The 22821-nt window shown below is 46.0% G+C and overlaps 1 protein-coding gene across 1 annotated transcript in view; it reads right to left on the bottom strand.

Annotated features, from left to right (window-relative positions):
- Positions 1–22821, bottom strand: part of APOO (apolipoprotein O) — a 70979-nt gene that overhangs the window by 20052 nt on the left and 28106 nt on the right. Inside the window, exons 2-3 of the mRNA XM_075589370.1 lie at positions 17540–17647; positions 15919–16038 (exon numbers count right to left, since the gene is read on the bottom strand). Coding sequence (XP_075445485.1) covers positions 15919–16038; positions 17540–17647 — 228 coding nt within the window. The remainder of the gene's footprint in view (positions 1–15918; positions 16039–17539; positions 17648–22821) is intronic.

Below are 22821 nucleotides of genomic sequence, written 5' to 3'. Positions count from 1 at the left end.
GCCAACAGGACTGTCTCTTGTACCGCGTGTGATGCTGTGGCGATGCAGGTTCATTCTCTTGTTTAGCCCCTGCCCTGTCTCACCTATGTAGTAGCAGCCCCCTGGGCATTTCATGCACATGATGAGGTACACGACATTGCTGGAAGAACAGGTGAACCTTCCTCTGATTTTGTATTCCCGATTCCTGTGTGGTATTTGTATTGTGTCCGCTGTGTAGAGCATTGCGCAGGTTTTGCATCTTGGGTCCTGGCATGGTTTTGTCCCGCATTCAGTTGTACTGCTGAATACTTTACTCCTCACCATAATATTCTTGAGATTATGGGGTTGTCTGTATGATAATAAAGGTGCTTCAGGGAAGACCTGTTGCAGTCTTGTATCTTCCTGGAGGATGGGTTGTAGTTTCCTGGCGATCTTGCGTAGGGCTCCTAGGTGTGGGTTATATGTGACCACCAAAGGTACCCTGTCGCTTGTCTCCTTCTGTTTGTATTCAAGGAGATCACTTCTTGGTATTCTGGTGGCTTTGTGAATTTGCTGGTCTACAATTCTGTGGTTATATCCACGGTTTATAAAGTCTGATCTCAAGGCTTTAATCCGCTGGTCTCTGTCTGCTGTGTCGGAGCATATCCGGTTGTATCGTATGGCTTGACTGTAGATGGTTGCATGTTTGGTGTGTGTCGGGTGGAAGCTGTTGTCCCTCAAATAGCTGGCTCTGTCTGTAGGTTTGCGGTATACAGAGGTCTGTAGTTGGTTGTTCTTTATAGTAATTGTGGTGTCTAGGAAGTGTACTTCATCCGGGGAATGGGTGAGTTTGAGGTTGATGGTCGGGTGGAAAGTATTGAAGTTGTCATAGAACTGTAGGAGGTCCTGTTCGCCAGAGGTCCAAATCAGGAGGATGTCATCGATGTAGCGAAGGTATGAAAGGGGTTTCAAGTGACAGGTGGACAGAAAGTCACTTTCCAGTTTTGCGCAGAACAGATTGGCATACTGTGGTGCCATCCGAGTACCCATAGCGGTCCCGGTTGTCTGAAGGTATGTGTCATTTCCAAATGTGAAGTAGTTATGGGTCAGAATAAATTCGATGCATTTAGTTACTGTCTCTGTGAGTGGCTCCTGCGGTCCCAGAAAGTATCTGCAGGCTGAAATCCCATCCTCGTGGGGGATGTTGGTATAAAGTGACTCTACATCCATGGTTGCTAGTAGTGTTCATGTTGGGAGGGGGCCAATTGCATTCAGTTTGTTTAGCAGGTCGGTGGTATCCTGGATATAGCTGGGTGTGTTCCTGACAAGTGGTTTTAGAATGCCCTCCACCCAGCCAGAAATATTCTCGGTAAGTGTGCCAGATCCAGAGATAATAGGGCGCCCAGGGTTGCCCTCTTTGTGAATTTTAGGGAGCATGTAGAATGTGCCAGGTTTTGGGTTAGCTGGTATCAGGTCCAGAATTTGTTCTCTTGTGCGGATCGGGAGTGTTTTAATGATCCTGTTGAGTTCTCGCATGTATTTTTTAGTTGGATCCTCCTGCAGTTGGGTGTAATACTTTGAATCAGAGAGTTGCCTGTGTGCTTCCCGCAGGTAGTCTGTGGTGTTCATTATGACCACTGCTCCTCCCTTGTCTGCAGGTTTGATTGTTATGTTGTGGTTGGCCTTTAGCGATTCTATGGCTCTCCTCTCCATCAGTGTCAGATTATATGTTTGTTTCCTTACTTTGTCCAGGATGGTGGTTTTGGCGCTGTGTCTGAAGCTTTCAATGTACCGGTCCAATGTGGGGTTGCGCCCAGTTTGTGGGATCCAGTTTGATTTTTGCTTCTCCCTGCTCATGTGCAGCGGCGCTCCTTCTGCAGTGTTGGCATAATCTTGGTTGTGTCTGTTGTGGAAGAACTCCTTAAGACGCAGCCTTCTGAAGAATTCTTCCAGGTCACTGCACAGCTCAATCTTGTCCATAGGCTTGGTAGGGCAGAATGTGAGACCCTTTGATAATACTGAGGACTCTGCTTGATTAGGTGTGTAATCTGAGAAGTTAACAGTGCAGTCCTGCTCTTGGTGACTGTCAATGTTTGTATTATTAGTTGTTGTGCTGGCTGCTGCAGAGTATCTCATTCTTAGCCTCAGTCTGTGCAGTTTCTTTTCCTTATTGCTAATAAGACCCTTCAGGAGTTTTTCATGGAATGTTTGGAGTCCTCTCCATGTGTCTGTGTGTATTTCTCCTGTCTACATATATACATATATATATATATACAGCTCAACTCCGTTATAGTGCGGTCCTCGGGGGCCACCCAATCCGACCGCGCTATAACTGGGGTTGCGCTAATTTTAAAAAAAATGACCGGCGCGCGCCCGATCCGGAGGAGGGGGGAGGAGGTGGAGTGAGGTGTCGGCAGCCCTACATGTCCCCTAGCAGCCACTGTAGTTCTCCCAGCATTCCCCGCACTCCCCTCAGCAGCTCCGCACCAGCCAACCACGGATCCCCGCAACTGTCCTCTAGCCTCGCACCGATCCCCCCCACCTATTACCTCCCCCAGCCTCGCACTGATTCCTGCACCGCCCCTCTGCCTCGCGCCGATCCCCGCACCGACCCCCCAGCCTCGCGCCGATCCCCCAGCCTGTCACCGTTCCCTCCCCCCTCCCGCCCAGCAGCCCCACGATGCCACCAAAGGTGGACTGTGACACCAAAGGTAGGGGGGGCTGTGTGTGTGGTGTGGTGTGTGTGCTGTGAGTGTATGCAGTGGGCAGTGAGTGTGTGCAGTGAGTATATGCAGTGTGCCGTGAGTGTATGCAGTGTGCTGTGAGTGTATGCAGTGTGCAGTGAGTGTGTGCTGTGAGTGTGTGCAGTGTGCTGTGAGTGTGTGCAGTGTGCTGTGAGTGTCTGCAGTGTGCTGTGAGTGTCTGCAGTGTGCTGTGAGTGTCTGCAGTGTGCTGAGTGTGTGCAGTGTGCTGAGTGTGTGCAGTGTGCTGTGAGTGTGTACAGTGTGCTGTGAGTGTGTACAGTGTGCTGTGAGTGTGTGCAGTGTGCTGTGAGTGTGTGCAGTGTGCTGAGAGGGTGTGCAGTGTGCTGAGAGTGTGTGCAGTGTGCTGTGAGTGTGTGCAGTGTGCTGAGTGTGTGCAGTGTGCTGTGAGTGTGTGCAGTGTGCTGTGAGAGTGTGCTGGTGCTGTGTGTGCTGTGAGTGTGTGCAGTGAGTGTATGCAGTGTGCAGTGAGTGTATGCAGTGTGCTGTGAGTGTATGCAGTGTGCTGTGAGTGTATGCAGTGTGCTGCGAGTGTATGCAGTGGGCAGTGAGTGTGTGCAGTGAGTATATGCAGTGTACCGTGAGTGTATGCAGTGTGCTGTGAGTGTATGCAGTGTGCAGTGAGTGTATGCAGTGTGCAGTGAGTGTATGCAGTGTGCTGTGAGTGTATGCAGTGTGCTGTGAGTGTATGCAGTGTGCTGTGAGTGTATGCAGTGTGCTGGTGCTGTGTGCGCAGTGTGCTGTGAGTGTGTGCAGTGTGCAGTGAGTGTGTGCAGTGTGCTGTGAGTGTGTGCAGTGTGCTGTGAGTGTCTGCAGTGTGCTGTGAGTGTCTGCAGTGTGCTGTGAGTGTCTGCAGTGTGCTGTGAGTGTCTGCAGTGTGCTGTGAGTGTCTGCAGTGTGCTGTGAGTGTCTGCAGTGTGCTGTGAGTGTCTGCAGTGTGCTGTGAGTGTCTGCAGTGTGCTGAGTGTGTGCAGTGTGCTGAGTGTGTGCAGTGTGCTGTGAGTGTGTACAGTGTGCTGAGTGTGTACAGTGTGCTGTGAGTGTGTGCAGTGTGCTGAGAGGGTGTGCAGTGTGCTGAGAGTGTGTGCAGTGTGCTGAGAGTGTGTGCAGTGTGCTGAGAGTGTGTGCAGTGTGCTGAGAGTGTGTGCAGTGTGCTGTGAGTGTGTGCAGTGTGCTGAGTGTGTGCAGTGTGCTGTGAGTGTATGCAGTGTGCTGTGAGTGTATGCAGTGTGCTGTGAGTGTGTGCAGTGTGCTGTGAGTGTGTGCAGTGTGCTGTGTGTGTGTGCAGTGAGTGTGCAGTGTGCTGTGAGTGTGTGCAGTGTGCAGTGAGTGTGTGCAGTGTGTGCAGTGAGTGTGTGCAGTGTGTGCACTGTATGCAGTGTGCAGAAATGTATTTATTTATTTTAATTATTATTATTATTATTATTTTTAATTTGGGGTCCATGCTCAAACCGCGTTATAAGCGGATCTCGCTATAATGGGGTTTAGCTGTACTGTATAAATCGTCTCTCCCTCGATATATATAGATATACAGTGCTCGACAAATCACCAAAAAATCTACTCGCCGAACAAAAAAATCTACTCGCCACCTAGTACCAAACGTGTGCTGCTTGGGCCAATAGGCGCTCGCCACGATGTTAAATCCACTCGCCCAGGGCTTGCAAATGTATAGGTTTGTCGAACACTGGATATATATATATCGCAGCCAGTAGCATTCAAACAAAGGTAGGTGCATATCCCATAAAAAATAGACAAATGTACGATACCGTTTTCACGAAATCAGCAGATAGCACTCAGGTAAATGAAGTACATAGGTATATATTAAACAGAGCACAAAATTCCAACATGTCGGTCCCAATGTGAGACCTTCCTCAGGGAAGTGTCGTGGAGGAAAGAACATACACAACATAAATACCCCTAAACCAGGTGAGGTTAATCTAATTAGCATACAATCCAAAAAAAACAAGTAAAACCGGCTAAAGCCTGCCAAACTTGTACTCCCATGATCTCCAAGATGCTGTACGGGCCATTTTTAATAAGTCTGTCGGCCATCTTGGATCGGGAGATCCGGTGCATGGGCAATGCGGTTGTATCTGAAATATCACGCATGCGCGGCTCATGAGGCCAGCTAGCATCAGAGTACCCCGCGCATGCACTATGCGCAACCCTCTGGTCAAGTCTAAATAAGCTTGTACAACCAAACTAGGTGGTTGCTAGGATACAGGCAAAAATGCAGTGGCCTTCTTGAATATCCCTGCGCATGTGCAAACCAGGAATACAGCAATAATAGCAAAATAAAAGCCGACTCTACAAATCAAGGGCTGACTGCAGCCAGGCTTATGTTGAGCATAACATTGAAAAAAACCGTGTACAAGCTCCAGGAGGTCTGGAAAAATGCCTCTAGGCAATAATATGGTAATAGGAGTTGACACCGGAAAATACGGATTAAAGGGATGCAGTTTTCAGAATAATAGCAGATTGATGAGGGTAACAAGGGGGGAACACAGTGGGGACAATTGGTTGTGATATACAATCACTAAGTCCCCCTAGGCCCGGCTATGCCCGGTGTGGAGTACCCTCTACGCACGATAAAACACCGCCTTGATCCCCCTCCTTCCAGCTGCTGCCCTGACACTGCCAGAAGCGTCTCCTCCAGGCACCCGGTGGTGAAACAGATTCTCTCAAACAGCAACAGGACAAGGTAAGAATCGATTATCCAGCCGCTCCATAGCATAAAAAATAGGCACTCACCAGCAAAAAGAGGTTAAAAAGTCAGCTTTAATGAACTACATGAAAAACAAAAAGTACTAACTACTCTCCCACGCGTTTCACGCCCACTGTGGCGCTTTCTCAAGGAGTGACAAGGTGGGGGAGGTCCTGGGTATTTAAAACACTCCCCGTCATACAAGACAGCTGTTGTAAATAATTAATTAATTTTGTCTTGCAGAAAGAACAGAAAAACAAAAGGAAGAAAAAGGAGGACCTCAACCATCAACCAGTTACAAGGCATTTCAAGGAGTGCCAACATGGTCTGTCTACCCTGCGATGCATGCCAATTGTACAAGCCCATGCAAGGGGTGGCGACCGGAACAAGATTTTCCTTCAGTTAGAAGTGAAGATGATTCGTCACTTGGACACTCTGAGCCCAAGAGGATTCAATGAAGACTTTTTAAATTGAGCTGCTTTTTGTCAAACAGCCCACTCATCTGATGATGGACCACCAGGACTGCTGACACTAGGATGCCCGGTCTTCCACAGCAGCCGCAGATGAAGCTAGTAATCTAGACATTAATACATATCTTTGTCTCTGGTGTTTTATATATTTGACACTAGTGGACGCATTAACCTTCAATAAGGCCAGGACCTAAATCACCCCCCTCTCTTTTTTACAGGTATATGACTGTTTTTTCCAAGGTAGTGATGATTATTAATAGGCATAGTGCTAGCATTATGTATATAAAGGCATTCATTAGTCACTATTGTATGCCTATGGAGCTATCAGCAGTTTATGTTCCGTGTACCAACATGGACATTGTTTCAGTTATGGCGTTATACGAATACATCATGCTACATCTTTGTTATGTATGTAATATATGTTCCCCCATCACCATTATAAACTGTAGGTGTTATCACTGCTTGGGTTCATTCCTGCCCCACTATGCTCAAAATCAGCCTGGGAACAGCCAGCCCTTGATTTGCAGAATCAGCTTTTATTTTGCTATTATTGCTGTATTCCCAGTTTGCACATGCGCAGGGGTATTCAAGAAGGCCGCCGCGTCTTTGCCTGTATCCTAGCAACCACCTAGTTTGGTTGTACAAGCTTATTTAGACTTTACCAGAGGGTTGCGTGTAGTGCATGCGCGGGGTACTCTGATGCTAACTGGCCGCATGAGCCACACATGCGTGATATTTCAGATATAACCACGTTGCGCATGTGCCGGATCTCCGGATCCAAGATGGCCGATGGACTTATTCAAAATGGCTGGTACAGCACCTTCGAGATCGTGGGAGTACAGGTTTGGCAGGCTTTAGTCTGTTTTAATTGTTTTTGGGGGGGATTGTATGCTAATTAGATTAACTTCACCTGGGTTTAGGAGTATTTATGTTGTGTATGCTCTTTCCTCCACTGCACTTCCCTGAGGAAGGTCTCACATTGTGACGAAACGTTGGAATTTTGTGCTCTGTTTAATATATACCCATGTACTTCATTTACCTGAGTGCTATCTGCTGATTTCGTGAAAACAGTATTGTATTATGTATGATATAGATATACACACAAATACACACAGTAGAGATAGCAGTGGCACTCCACTGGCAAATGTCTTGCCTAAGGGCACTATGAGGAGCTTGATAAAGGACCCTTTGCGGTCTGAAACATCGCTTTGATGCATTAATTAAATATTTTCTACTCTTGCAACATTGAAGTGCTGTGTAGTTATACAGTATATAGATAAATCACACTCCAATGTTGAAAGAGTATAAAAAGGGAGGGACGGAGAGGATCTCTCCGTGTGTGATATCTATAACACAAACGCATACATAACGTTAGGGTTAATGCCTCTGCTTGCTCTACTTGTTGAAAATCTCCTTGGAAAAGACAGTGTGCTGCTTTCACTTCCGTTTTCTCCAGAGAGCTGCCTGTTGCAAGATATACCATTGCGCAGTGCCGCAGAAAGACTTCCCGGAGCCCAGGACTAGAGTTACGTCCGCGCCCTCCCCTGCCCCCCGGCAGCGGTCTTGTGAGCCCCCTCTATTTCCCCCCCTCTTCCCATGTATTTCTCTCCCCTCCGTCTTACTCCCTCTTCCTCACTTATCCCCTCTCACTCTACCCCCCTCCATCAACTACCCCCACTCTCACTCAATCCCCCCCCCGGGGTGCTCGGCTGCCGGTCCTGTAGTTGCAGCTGGGCCCCGGCTCTCCTCCAACTGCAGGCCTCTCCCTCACTGTCCCACACCGAGGTTGCGACGTCAGCGCGCGCCGAGCCTTCCTCGTGCCGGAGCTGGGCCAAGCTTACTTCCGGCACACTGACGTCGGAGAAGCCCGTCGCGCACCAGCTTTGGAAGCTCGGAATGGGACAGTCAGTGTGTACGGAGGCCCGCAGCTGGGGTAGAGCCGGTGCCCGGCAGCCACAAGATGTCGGGCCCAACTGCTTTGTTCGGCCGCCGGGCCCCCCCGCAGCCACCTTGCCCAGGACACTTGTCTCAGCTGTGTCCCCCCCTCTGTCGGCGGCCCTGCTTTTGCTTACAGAATCTAGAAACAGTTAAATCACATCTGCTGACAAAGCATGCCTGAAACACTGTAACCTTTTATACTCTAATGTACACTGTATTCTGGGTATAGTTCCATCGCTGAAATATGTTTTTCCTAATTAAATGTTTCTTTAATATCTGTTTTCATGTAAGCGTGAAAGCCTAACATCACAAATCACAACAACACATACCAACAAATATAGAATACACACTGTAACCACAAAGGACACATCTCGCATAATTGAGACAAATATGCTGCAATGACTCCAAAGACGTGGACATCAAATCTGAACGATGGGGAAGTTTAAAAATAAAAAAATCATAATAGGGGCCATTTTTAAAAGACCCTAAAACAGACTCTTAATTAAGATCTGTTGGCGAAAATTGTGAATGCTTGTGTATCTGTCTTCTTTAACTGTATTTGTGAGAATTCTAGGGAGAGGGAGTGGCTCAGTGAGTAAAGACACTGACTGGCACTGAGAGGTTGAAGCAGGGGATCCTGGTTCAATTCCCGGAGTCGACTCCTTGTGACCCTGGGCAAGTCACTTTATCTCCCTGTGCCTCAGGCACCAAAAACATAGATTGTAAGCTCCACGGGGCAGGGACTGTGTCTGCAAAATGTCTCTTGAGCACATATAATAATAATAATAATAGCATGTTCTTGTATAGCGCTGCTAGTTTTACGTAGCGCTTCACAGAGACATTTTGCAGACACAGTCCCTGAATATTATTATTTTCTCAGTATGGCCTGTAATAAAATTGCGGTGACGTTTCTTCTCCATTCATTTGAATGAAGCGCTCAGAGGCTACTCGGATTATGGAATAGGGATGTACTGTACAACATTCATATGTTTTTTGTTTCTGTATTATGTTCTAGCATTACAATATTTTGCATGTTCATAGTTGTTTATTTCCGAATCAGCAGGAAACTGAGTCAGTTCTGCTTTTCTCTCTCTCAAGACATTGTGAGAATTGTAGCTAAATTTGACCTACTCCGAAGGAAGCCATAAAACACGGACAGGAATAACCTGTCTCCGCCACCAGTGTTTTGTTGGTTGCTTGAAAGAGAACCATTTTCTTTTTTTAGCTACCCTTATTTAATATGATTTGCCATTGTCTACCAATTGTCTGGGAGTCTTCCAGCTCAATTCAAGCATTCAATGAAATGGAGTGGAAAAGATCCTGTGGGAGGGGGGGGGGGGGGGTCTACGTCACAGTATTTTCTCTATTGCACCTGAGGTTTGGCGCGTACTTATGACTTAAAAAGGTGCAATCCCTAGCAGCTGATCGAGAACTGGAATTTAAGGAAACAAAAAGGTGCCCAGGCTTAAACTACATACAGTACCAGACTGGTTTTGTTTCTTTGGAAAACTTGGCACAATTCCTTTTTTGAGGTTTGGAGCTCTTAAAAGGGGCGCACTTGTCAATGAAGTTTGAACCCCACTTAGCCCATCCTGTCCTTATCAGACAGCAAATAAATAAAGAGAAGGTGACAGAGAAGGGTGGTCTGCCAGTGGAAACTCTTGTTAAACACAGTGAGACAAAAGGGCACAGCCTGAGGAGAACCAAACTCTTCCCAAGTCCCAGCTCACCATGTTTACAAATGAACTTTAAACAAATATTCAAATATACATCTATATGATTGATTCTTGGTCTCAGAGTGGACTGTCCCTTATCTTTTTTGGTCTATAACTGTACCTACAATGTTATGGAATGTACACAATCGGGTATGAGCTGTACAGAACTAACCTGCTCACCCAAATAGTGTGCTCACAAAATTCAAAAGTAGTAGCAACATTTTGAGTATTTGAACATTTATTTAGACCATGTTCACCCCTACACTTTTCTGCAAGTTATTGCAAGAAAGGAGTGTTCTACCTTTTATAAAAGTATAAATAGCCATTTTATTTATTGATGTTATGTATTTTTATATTTGTTTTTACTGTTTCCTATATTTCATCCCTCCTTGAATTGTACACACAAGGATAATAAAAATATGAAAAACAATGACAACAATCAAGGTCTTGTTATGGAACTGCTTGTCTGCAATGTGATTGTACTGTCTCAACCTTTACTGCTTATAATGAGGGCACGGTTTAGGTCTGGAGTATAGCCAAGTGCAGGGAACCAATTTAACTCAATCAAAAAGGCCAATTTTATTATGGATTTTGGTTTGTGACAACGCTAACAAGCTTTCATTAGTAGGGAAGTACAATGCACTACTTGAGTGCTTTTGGGTGGGCTATTTGGTGTATTTTGGAGGACTCGAAGAAAGGAAGAATTACATGTGGTATGTCGGCTCCTTTCCTTGATATTTTCTATAAATTTTCTACACAGACTAATGGCTGCGCTGGCTATGGGTCTCAGTCAAGGGGGTGATCTGTGTTTAGGGTGACCACCCGTCCCCCTTTTGCCGGTACAGTCCCGGTTTTTCGAGAGCTTTACCGGTTTTCTGTGTGTACCGGAAATGTCCCGGATTTTCTCCCTGGTCCCGTTTGTTTTGTACTGTAGAAGCGTTGCGCGGCGACGGCGAGGATGCGGCAGCCCGGCCGGTGAGTATTTTTTTGAATTTCAGGGGGTTGGGCTTCTAATATGCCGGACTGCAGGTGATTGGCTGGAGGATGCCGGGGGCGGGGCTTTCTCCGCTTCCTCGCACGATCCCCGAGGCCCGCGCGGACAGGGAGGTGGGAGCGGGGACAGCCGTTGGCTGTTTGGCGCTTTTCTCCCCTCTGCCTCCGTTACCTGTGGCTGCTGCCCGAGGTAGAGAGGTAGGCGCTGGGGGAGCAGGGTTGGCGGGAGCGTGGATGGCTGGAGGAGTGCGCACTTTCCCTCCCTCGCGTGCGCATGGGGACAGTGCGCGGTTACTGTTGGGGAACTCCCTGCTTCTGTCGAGGCACGCGGCCTTATCCCCGATAGGTGGGAGAGAGCGGAGCCAGGTCTGGCGGGCGGGTTCTCCCCCCGTCCCGTCCAAGGGCTCGGCTAGCAGTGACTTCCGTCGCTGGGGGGCGGTGCAGGGGGAGGCGGGGTGTGTGTGTGTGTATCAGTGTGTGTATCTGTGTGTGTGTTTATCAGCATGTGTGTGTGTTTGTATCAGCATGTATAGGTGTGTGTGTGAGTGTATAGGTGTGTGTGTGTGTGTGTGTATCAGCGTGTGTGTGTGTGTGTATCGGTGTGTGTGTGTGTGTGTGTGTCAGTGTGTGCGTATCAGTTGGTGTGTGTGTGTATTAGTGGGTGTGTGTGGCTGTGTGTGTATCAGTGTGTGTGTGTGTGTATCTGTGTGTGTTTGTGTGTGTGTGTGTGTTTGTATCAGCATGTGTGTGTGTTTGTATCAGCGTGTATAGGTGTGTGTATCAGTGTGTGTGTGTGTGTGTGTGTGTGTATCAGCGTGTAGGTGTGTGTGCCAGTGTGTGTGTGTGTGTGTGTGTGTGTGTGTGTGTGTGTATCAGTGTGTGTGTGTGTGTGTGTGTATCAGCGTGTGTGTGTATCAGTGTGTGTATCAGTTGGTGTGTGTGTGTGTATTAGTGTGTGTGTGTATCAGTGTGTGTGTGTGTGTGTGTGTGTATCAGTGTGTGTGTGTGTATCAGTGTGTATCAGTGTGTGGGTGTATCAGTGTGGGTGTGTGTCAGTGGGTGGGTGTGTGTCAGTGGGTGGGTGTGTGTCAGTGGGTGGGTGTGTGTCAGTGGGTGGGTGTGTGTCAGTGGGTGGGTGTGTGTCAGTGGGTGTGTGTGTGTCAGTGGGTGTGTGTCAGTGGGTGTGTGTGTGTGTGTCAGTGGGTGTGTGTGTGTCTGTGTGTCAGTGGGTGTGTGTGTCAGTGGGTGTGTGTGTGTGTCAGTGGGTGTGTGTGTCAGTGGGTGTGTGTGTATCTCCCTCTCCCTGTCTCCCTCACCGTCTCCCCCCTCACCCTCCCCGCCTCCCTCACCCTCCCAGCCTCCCTCACCGCCTCCCTCACCCTCCCCGCCTCCCTCACCCTCCCCGCCTCCCTCACCCTCCCCGTCTCCCTCCCCCTCTATGTCTTATCTTAACTGCCGTATACCTACACCGAAGTAACCTATCCTATTTTCTTCCAGATCTGACTCAAGTTTCACGCGGGAGACATCGGAAGACAGGTAGGGAACACCTCCTCTCCAGTATAGTACCTTGAGGGTCTGCGGATCAGGTAAGATCCCAGGCGGGATTGCTGCTTTAGAAATTGTGAAGAGGGGGCGTCCTGACACTGGTTAATGAGTACAGAATCATTCACATCTGGCTTTTTTTTTTGTTCGATTAGTGAGGTCATCCGACACACACACACACACACACACACACACACACACACACACACACACACACACACACACACACACACACACACACACTAAGTGTAATACAATAAATAAACTGTTATGTTAAAAAAACATTTTCATTTTCAAAATCTGGTCACCGTATCTGTGTTGGATTGTAGTGGAACACCACCTGTGTATCTCATTTACAGAAAAATCTTATTCTTAAAGCAGCAATCCTGTCTTAGGGCCGCCAACCGAAATCATGGGTCCCAGGAGAAATGAAATGAGCAGGGCCCCTCCCACCCCCCGAACCCATAGCGCACCTACCACGAAAAAATATTTTTTAGCGCGCAACTTTTACTTAACTCTTTTCTTATTGTAATACGGAAAAAAACATTACAATGCAATATGTTTATTTTTATCTTTTCAACAAAAAAGAGGTGACTGTCTGCCTGGGTGGCTGACTGAGTGGGTGACAGCAGGCATGACCTTTTGTGCAGGGAAATGGGAGCACTTATTGTTTTCCGTTTCCGGGTTAAGGGGCGGCCGCAATAACGTGACCGCTCTGAGGAGTGATTGCTGTTTGCTCCGGCCCTTACGGGGTTACAGCACCAGTTTCGCCCTCTCTCCCTCTCCGAAGACTGTACGAGTTTAACTTACATAATATTAGTATCTAGTCCGGGTTCTTTTTTTTTTTAAACATTTTTATTTAGTGTTAAAATAATGTTTTAAATCTCGTGCGGCTGAGATTACCATGGTAACCTTTAGACTGCACTGGGGGAGATCTCCAATTTAACTTCCCGGACACGTAATATTTCAAACGCCTAAATCTCCTGAACTGAGCATCAAATTGTAAAAAAAAAAAAAAAACAGCGCTGGGAAGGGCAAGACGACATCTTTATAGCAAAAAAATTGAATGCAAATAAAAAGGGCGTTCAGCAAGGATTGCGGCTTCAAGTGCATTGTAATGCAACGTTTATGTCTGGTACTCTTATCTTTGTACAGCATCCCTGCCCAGTATTTAAAATTGTATGTTTGCATTGTTCAATGCACTGTTGATGCTGTATGACAAATAAAATATGAATTACCTCTTGCACTTTTATGAATTCCTTGGGGTGGGCTTTCTTCTCGCTGGGTGGGTGACTGAGTGACTGCCTGGGTGAGTTGGGTGGGTGACTGCCTGGGTGGGTGAATTGGGCGACTGCCCTTGAGTGAGTGACTGCCTGGGTGGGTGACTAACCTTGACCGGGTGGGTGCTGCTTCCTGCCCCGCCAGATGCTTCTCCCCTGCCCCCGGCTGGAGGTAGGCTCGGGGAGCGCAGGAGGGGGGTTGCGGTAGGTGGGTGGCCGAGACTGGCGGATTCCGTGGCTGGAAGCGGGCGCGCAGGGGAAGCTGGGTTGGCGGGTGCGGGGGAAGCTGGGTTGGCGGGTGCGGGCCTGCCATGGCGCTTCCCCCCCGTCCACTGTTGGGAGCGGGCCCACAGACACAGGCGGACACCCTGCTTTCCCTGCAAATGCGCGCCGGGACCTTGGCTCTGCGCATGTGCATAAGGGGGGGAGGGGGGGTCGCCGCCATTTTTTTTTTTTTTTTTTTTTTAAATAAGCCGGAGGAGTCCCAGGCGGCCGGGCCCCGTGAGTCACTGACTCACGGGGCCCGGGACACCAAGACTGGCAGACCCCCCCCTGTTGGCGACCCTGTCCTGTCTAATTCTATATTGATATATTTTGTATAGTTTTTTTTTTACAGAATTGGAATCGGGGTTCCTCTGGAGTAAAACAGCAGTAGACTAGATACTGCCATTTAGTCACTTCCTAGATATTTAAGCATCTGATATAGAGAGAGATATATATAGAAATAGTTAAAAATAACCCCGAAAAACGGATCGGAGGGCATGCTGGTTTAAGAAAGGGCTTTTGTCCTCTTAAAAGAGGGATTCCTTTTGACAATTCAGTCTCATTAACAGTGACCTCATAGATCACAGTTACCGATTAGCTTGCTGGCAGCCTCCGGTCGGCAGCCATGTTTTCCATACCAGAGATCCCATGTGTAGATAAACTTCAGGGAGCAATATCTTCAAGTCTAGGAGATCCCCTGGTGCAGACCCCATACTGCACCAGCTCAAAACATGTTCCAAAGTATAAAATAAACATTTGTGCATGCAAAACTAAGAACACATTCCTTTTATGTTTAGCCAACAATTACATTTTAACAAGCGGAGGAGTCATTTATAAAGACACGATTCCATTACCATGTGAGCAGAATATTCTGCCTTGATCACAAAACCTGGTTTCCTGCCATACAGGACTTCTCCCAATCTTTTCCTCCTGCCCAAACAAATATTTGTGTCCCCCTAGCTGGGTATACTTAATGTTTAATGAATAACAAACATCCTGAAGAAAACAAGCGTATTTATGTACTTGGCAGCCTGTGATCAGCTAAAGAGGCAGTAACAGTCATGGTAGCGACAATGGGTGCAACGTAGAGCATTACCATTTCAAAAGAATTTAAAAATACATCTAATGAGGAAAAGATTTTTGGAACATTAATCTTATTATTTTTTTTTTTTACTTTTAATGTTTCTATGGTATCCAAAATGTTTTCGGTGGGGAGAGTTTAGGATCTTTATCTAATCATTTTGTGATAGGAAGAATTATTTTCTAAAGTAACAATTTCACAATAATCCCATTGAAATAAAAAATGTATACTTTTTTTTACAGGACACAAACAAACATTTTTATAGTAAGGTTGAGTGAATCTATAGTGAGGGTATAAATTACAATGATGCACATATATCAAGATTCCATGATGCTGGTTTTCCGGCCACTACAGCGGCTTTTCATTTTTGTAGCGCAATTTGGGTAACAAGGGGAGTCACATGATGACCTCCAGTGGCTGTTTTGTGGGGAAATATAACTCTGCTCTAAATACAAAAATGTCTAGTATTTGAGCCCCGTTCCTAATATTTTCTCAATCATTATATGTAGTTTCTTGATGATGAACCAAAAAAAACAAAAAAACAATGACAGCGACCTGTTTAGGGAGTATTAAACAACGGTTTATATAACTGTCCCAATATCCGAACCACCTCGCTCCTCCCAATATCCGAACCACCTCGCTCCTTCCCAAGGGAGGAGGAGTACTGGGAGTTCAGCCTCCTGGGGCGATCACATGACGAGCCCAGACCTTAGATGATTGAAACAGGAGTGGAGGGGGCTCCACATCCATTTTGATCGGGCTGGCCCATCTGCCCCTAGAAAACGACAAGTGCCCATGACGTAGCTGCTACATCACAAGAGCCTCTGGCGTACCAGGTACATCATTAGGGTATGGTGACGGTTAAAGTAGTCGTACACCAAGACACCCCCAGTGTTCTATTAAATAAAACCAGGCGTTAACCAGGGCTGGCCAACCTGTGGGATGGCATTTGGAATGGCCTGCCATCCCCCCCAACACGCACTCTAAGTGTGGCCCGGCCGAAAGTTGGGTCCAACTTCTGCATCCACACCGCAGGGCCCCAGCTTCCCTTGGCAGCGGGACCAGAGGCTCTCCCCAAAATTCTTAGAGAGGTGGGGGTGGTGGGAGGAACTTAGTGAGGTAGGGGGAAGATTGATTGCAGGGGGGGGGGGGGGTGGGAGATAGACAGATACCATATGTTACTGCATTTCGGCCCATAAGCACAGGAATACCTGACACCAGCTTGTATATGGTGCTGCCGATAGTCTCAGCCATGATATTCCCTCCTCCAACTGGGTCTGCTCATTTTCCACATATTTGCCTTCTTGAACTGGACTGGAATACAGAGAAAGCTGCAAATATTTAACAAAGAAAAGGGATAAATAAATTCCAGCGCATGACGTTTCATTGGCATTGTAACTTGAATGTTGTTATAACTGGCCGAGAGATCAAATTACCACCCGATCAAATTGATCTTTACCCTTTGTTGATCTTTTTCATGGACCAAACATCGGAAGGATAAAACACGGCGCATGCATAATACAACCATGCATCAGCTGTAAAATAGTGGCATAGAACAGTGGTGCGCAAACTGGGGGGGGGGGGGGGGCGGGGGATGCAGGCGGTTGCAGAGGTACCGCGCTCTTCCCCAAGGCATTTAAATTAAATGCCGGGGGGCCGCATGAGGCCTCTGCAACCTCTACTTACCAGGATTCAGCTGGCTTCAAGACGCGTGACCATGGCAACGCGGCGTCATTTCATGTGACGTCACGGTTGCTCTGGTAACGTGCCCTGGCATAGAATATATTACACTGCTATGAAGAAAACCAATGTTCTTGTATGTTGTATTCACAAAGCAGCGCAAGTCTGTACCATGTTACCCGCTGCAACTGTTCCACTATTCCATACATAATATTTGAAAACATTCAAATGAAGTAAAAGGGAAAAAAAAATTAAATGTGGCACTAATTAATTCATCACAAGTGACTACTGCGGTTTACTGAACAAACAGCTATTCTTGGAAGGCAATGCTCATACCAAATTGTTATTTCCATTACGGACTGTCCTTTTTAATGGGTTGGTGATCGCACCATGCGTGTCTTATTCAGTTCATGTATCTCTTACACAGAGTTACAGTAACCATGAGGGTGCCTGAAGATGGAGCCACGACGGCATGGGGTCTGGCACTCCCAGGTCTGGCCCCCCCGTGATGTAGTGGCTACTTCCTGCCCTTAGAGTGCTCGTCTTCTAGGAGAGATCGCGTCCTGCGGCATGACCTGTTGTGCAGGGAAATGGGAGGACTTATTGTCCTCCGTTTCCGGGTTAAGGGGCGGCCGCAATAGCGTGACCGCTCTGAGGAGTGATTCGGCACTTATGGGGTTACAGCATCAGTTTCGCCCTCTCCCCTCCCCCCCTCTCAGAAGACAGTACAAGTTTAACTTACATAATATTTTTTTTAAACATTTTTATTTAGTGTTAAAATAATGTTTTAAATCTCGTGCGGCTGAGATTACCATGGTGACCTTTAGACTGCACTGGTTCGAGATCTCCATTTTAACTTCCCGGACACGTAATATTTCAAACGCCTAAATCTCCTGAACTGGGCATCAAATTGTAAAACAAAACAAAATAAAAAAACACAGCGTTGAGAAGGGCAAGACGACATCTTTAAAGCAAAAAAATTGAATGCAAATAAAAAAGGCGTTCAGCAAGGATTGCGGCTTCAAGTGCATTGTAATGCAACGTTTATGTCTGGTACTCTTATCTTTGTACAGCATCCCAAGTATTTAAAATGGTATGTTTGCATTGTTCAATGCACTGTTGATGCTGTATGACAAATAAAATATGAATTACCTCTTGCACTTTTATGAGTTCCTTGGGGTGGGCTTTCTTCTCGCTGGCGGCAAACACATGGAGAGACGCGAAGCTCAGACTCGCTGGGACAGCCGCCCGTTTCATCACCTGCACCATAAACAGCGTTATTATTAGTGCATCATGGACACAAACTTTTCAGATTGCATACAAATTAGAGAGACTTATCTGGGAGGCTAAAATACACGATAAGACAAAGACATAACTAGCCCGTTGACGTTTCATTTCTCTTCTGAGGGAAAAAATTAAATAATTGACTAATTGTTTTTGTATATATACTAAAACTAATGTGTCATTCAATACTGCCACTGATGTGAATATCATGCACAGGGACAATATAGCATGCACATCTATGAACAATTATAATTTTCTGTGTAAACCAAAATCATGTTTTTTCTCTTCTTTTTTTTTTCTCTAGTCACAACTGATAGTTCATAACTGACAACCTGCTTTTCATATCCCGCTAAGGACTGTCCCATTCCATTACATAGTTATTTGTACCACAAAATCAGCGATTTTCAGATTAAGTATACCAGTGTGAGGTACATTAGACAAACACCACAGATATTGAAAGTATTATATGTACCTAAAAAGTATGCCCTCAAAGAGTGGACATTCCCCTGGATTGCATCCAGGGACATATCCACTTGGGAGTCTTCCGCCGATGCGTTATCATTAGAACTTGCAGGCATAATACAAGTGAAACAGCTCAAAGCGCGAGGCTGTATTTTACTCACAAGGAATGCTTACTGCATTTTAACCAAAAAACTAGGGCACCAAAATAACTAAATTAATTATTTCTTGTCGAGTTGCTGTCAGGGTCAGAATGAACCAAGTCTTTCTTCTTCCACAATTTGTACAGAGTTTATTGCGATTGTTGGACATACTATACAACTGGTATGAATAACAGTAATTATTACTAGTAATTATTAACGTTTACAGTCACAATTTAATGGTTCCCTTTTTCTCTTCAGCTTTGAACCTTTTTCTTCTTTCCTTCTCATTCTTTCAGCATTAAATGTAAGTGCGTATACATTTAATTTCGCATTCGTTGCATACAGGGCTGACCCTCACTGCTAAACTATGTTTGTGGAGTGGCACACTGACTAATAGTCTTATGGTGAGGTCCCAGTGCGTTCTGTTGCACGCGCGCCCGGCAGGGGGGGGGGGGGGGGGGGGCGACGCGTGCACAGCGCTGCACCTCGATATGCGATCCTGGGAGAGAGGGAGCGTTTGTGATGAGAGGGGGCGTGGCGGGGGGTTTGCAGGGGCGTGGTCATGACCTCACAGGGCTGGTTCGTCCTCATTGGCTGAACCGCCGGCGGGGGTTATCAGGCATCTTAGCTATAACCTGTTTGAATACCTGATTAGTTTAGCTTTTTATGTCATCTGACCTATCTGGTCCAATTAGCACCTCTGTGTCTGCCACAGTACTAATTCCTGTGGCAGCGCTCTGTGTGCAGATCCTAACCAAACAGCTATATTGTTAGTAGTTTGGTGGTAAGGTGTCCCTTCACGGGGTCTCTTCTTATATTGTGGATTCACAAGCTTTACTCTATTACCGGATATCAGGTGCTATATCCTGTCATTTAAGGACACAAGATGGTTACACTGTTTACAACCATCAATATCATTTAAGTGTACATAATATCTAGTCATCAGATATTATAAGCCACTGTATTACTAGTATAATTAGTCACACTTACCCACACCTCTTCAGTTCTTTTAATTGTTTTTAGTTGTTTTGTGTCTATTAGTTGTGGTGTCCAAACAGTTCTATTTTAAGTGATTTCAATAAAGATTATATTTTATTTAGGGTGTTTCCTTAGTGCCACACCAAAGAGATTCTTTTCTGTCCTAGTTCATCAATTGTCCTCATTTCCCTGGGAGCACCGCCCTTTACACACTGTTTTGCTATTATTTCCCTCCTGGTGTAGAGCAAGGTTCCTCCTACGTTTTATACAAACCCAGTCATTCTCTGTATATAAGGTGTCAATTTAGTTTTTTGTCGCCATTAAACATTGCAGGCAGGCAGTGAAGGCCTTGTGCACAACTCTGAGCCAGGAAGAATTGTAGCTGCTGTGTTTACATCATTGGGGGAGGTGGGGGAGGGGAAGGATTACAAAGCTACGTTAACTGGGGTTAACTGGGTACGTATGCTGGGGCTCAGCGGTAATGGCTATCCAAGTAATTCTCCGTTAACAGATAATTATCCCAGTCTGGTCCTAAACGGCAAAGCCGCTCTTATAACCCCCTCCCCCCCAAAAAGAAAACAGGCAAAACAAGAAGGAGGAATAAGGAACAGAATCAGCTTTTATAATTCAGTACAGTCTTTGTATGCAGTGTAATTAAACATCCCAGACCAGGTCTCCTCAACTAGTGGCCCGCGAAGCACCTTAATGATGTGGACATCTGCTCATGCTGACTAGTTGCTTAGGACACCTTCTCCTAAAACAAGAAGGAACCGGTACTCCAGAGGTCTTCATACAAAATAAAAATCCACAAAGATCGACGTTTTGGTCAAAAACACTGACCTTTGTCAAGATGACTGTGCACCTGTGGCAGTTAGGCTGCGCTTATACAGCCGGCGACGCGACCGATGACGTCACCCGTCGCGAAAGTTGTAACCCGTATTATGGAGACGTCGCTGACTACAAGGCCAGTGACATCAGCAAGGAGGAAGGCAGAGGGATGGAGAAGCTCTCGAATTGGCTTATAGCCAGTTATATGTGGAGACCGTCTCTCCAAAAATCAAATTCTACCGATTACCTGATGTTTGGTAGTGCTGTCGCTCTGTCGCGTCCACTATAAGCGCCGGCGCCAATGCATTTGTTTTGAAGCGACGTTGCGCTGCTGTCGCTGGCACTATAAGTGCAGCCTTATATAAATCCAGTGAGAGCACCTAATTCTTTCTTCCATACTAGGTTTCTTAGGCAGAAAAGTATAATTTAGCACACTGAAACTTAGTTAGTTAAAGTCATGTAACTGTATATGGCACAGTACAGAGGCCATAAATGTAGAAATCTGATGATTTTAAGTCTTTAAATGTATCTAAATTGACATTGTAATGCGCTTGTGGTATTCCTACTGCTAAATGTTTTCTGACCTGGCCCCTTGGAGAACTAGTTGAAGATCCCTGCCCTGTCCTCAACATAGGCAAAATTCAGTTAACCCTTTAGCTGCCAGAGGGTGCTGAAAAGCACATCTTTCTAGTGTATTACAATATCCTCAGAAGGTATGGGGTTAAGGGGAAAATTAGTGAGAGACGTATTAATCAAGTTGTGTTGAAAGCACTTAAAAAAACAAAAAAAAACACAATACCATGGTTTTAATCTCGTCTTCTTGGAAAGTTAGTTGGCTTAGAATACAATGAGCCTTTGCTCTGTGGATGACATTCCTGGACAATGCAATGTATGACATGCCACGTCTGTCTGCATGAACTACAGCAGACCTTTTTCTTATAGCTGCGAGGAGAAGATGATGAACTGAGCAGTTTCCGTCACTATCGTAGTGGTTTCCGTTCTACAGAGGAAATGTGGGTGATGGTAACACTGTATACGAGAGAGTCAGGTCTTTAAAAGGTGCAATCCTCCCGATAGCTGACCGAGAAACATTTTGTGCAGAATTGAACAATGGCCTTCCTTAAGCAAATGTAACACAATATTTCTCAATGTATTACTTCCTGGTAAAACATTTTATAAACATTTGACTACTTTTGCATTTTTGGAAATTGATCATGGTTTCTTTTTATTTGTAGGGCTTCTGAAAAGAGAAGTTTTTGACAATCAAGTATTTCTTCTCCTGTGCAAACTCTTGTTGATCACAGTAACATCAGACAAAAAGGGAGCAGCCAGAGGATATTAAACCGTCACAAGTCTCAGCTTACCATGTTTCAAAACAAAACAAAACTTTACACATACTTTAGGCCAGTGTTTTTACACAGGAGCTCCTAGGAGGGGGGGGGGGGGGAGGGCACGAGCACCAGGGGAGACAAGGCAGGGGGGCGCAGAAGCAAAAGTTTGCTCACCCCTGCGCCTAGAACATCACAATATAATTATAGGGTTCCTTAACCCATAAAAGCTTTGAAAACCACTGCTTTTGGCGTTAATTTCCCAAATAGAACACCATACACGCATACTTTAAAGAAGTGACACATTAACCTGCTTGGTTGGCAGTTGCCTGCAACATAAGGGGTTCAAACTCAACTTACTGCTATTTGCCAGAGTTCCCAAAACGTAAAAGCAGGCAGCATTGTAACACCATGTCTATTGTGTTAGTTTCTGTCGACATTTCAAAGGGCTTTATTTAAATGTAATCCTAATATATAGTAAAGGAGCTGTGACAAACAAAATCTAAAAGCGCGGAAATCTGGTTCAAAGGAATACCTGTCAGAGTAATTTCCAAGGCAATACGCAGGAAAAAAGGGATCCAACATAGCATGCTTAGTCACTTGAGAAAGACCTATCTAGGGTCGAAACGTTGTGTGGCACAAATAAATTAGCTTTAAATGGAAAATCCGTAGAGCGTTGGATCCCTTTCTTCCTATGCAGCACACCATCCCATGTAGCAGTGAAATCTCCCAGAGGGGGGACATGTATTTTTCAGGAGTATTTCATTTTTGAATTGCCAGATACAGACAATATGGTGCAAGGGATTCATGTTTTTTCATTAGCTCTCCAAAGAAATGCATTGCTTTTTTTTTTTTTTGTTCCCAGCATTTACATACTTCCGATTTGCTGAACAAACCAATTTCCAATGCTTAATCACAGGAAATCATTCATCTGAATAACCTCCCCCTTGCTTCCTTCCCTGCCGACACGGCCTGCAAAAAGCATTGCAAATGGGTTCGTGTTCCCATGTACTGTACGATTATCCCAGGACTCAGCTGCAGGGGGATAATAGATACGCTACTTTTGTACAGAGCCCTGTGTGTGGGAGGCCCTGGCAACCCTGCCAAATGAAAGACAGCAGCGAGTAAAACAAGTTTCCCTTTATGTGTGCTTTGCAGGAGAAATGCAGGCCAGCAAGATCATGTTTCCAGTTCAGGCTCTTGCATACAGCAGAGAACGAAGGGGCTTGGGTTTCCTGCTGCCGGTGGGGGGACTTACAATGCCAGCTTTGCACAGCAAGAGGAGTTGCAGGCCGTGCTCAAAGTGGCTTTAAAAAAAATACAAAAAAGTGGTGCTACGGTGTCCGACTGGAAAGGAGTCCACGATTTCTTCTGTTAGAGGACAAAACTATGCCGATTGTATGTTAGAAATGCT

Source organism: Ascaphus truei, chromosome 3 (assembly GCF_040206685.1).
Source record: "Ascaphus truei isolate aAscTru1 chromosome 3, aAscTru1.hap1, whole genome shotgun sequence".
Classification (NCBI taxonomy): Eukaryota; Metazoa; Chordata; class Amphibia; order Anura; family Ascaphidae; genus Ascaphus; species Ascaphus truei.
Note: the sequence above shows the minus strand (reverse complement) of the source record. Positions and strands in the feature narration are given on the sequence as shown.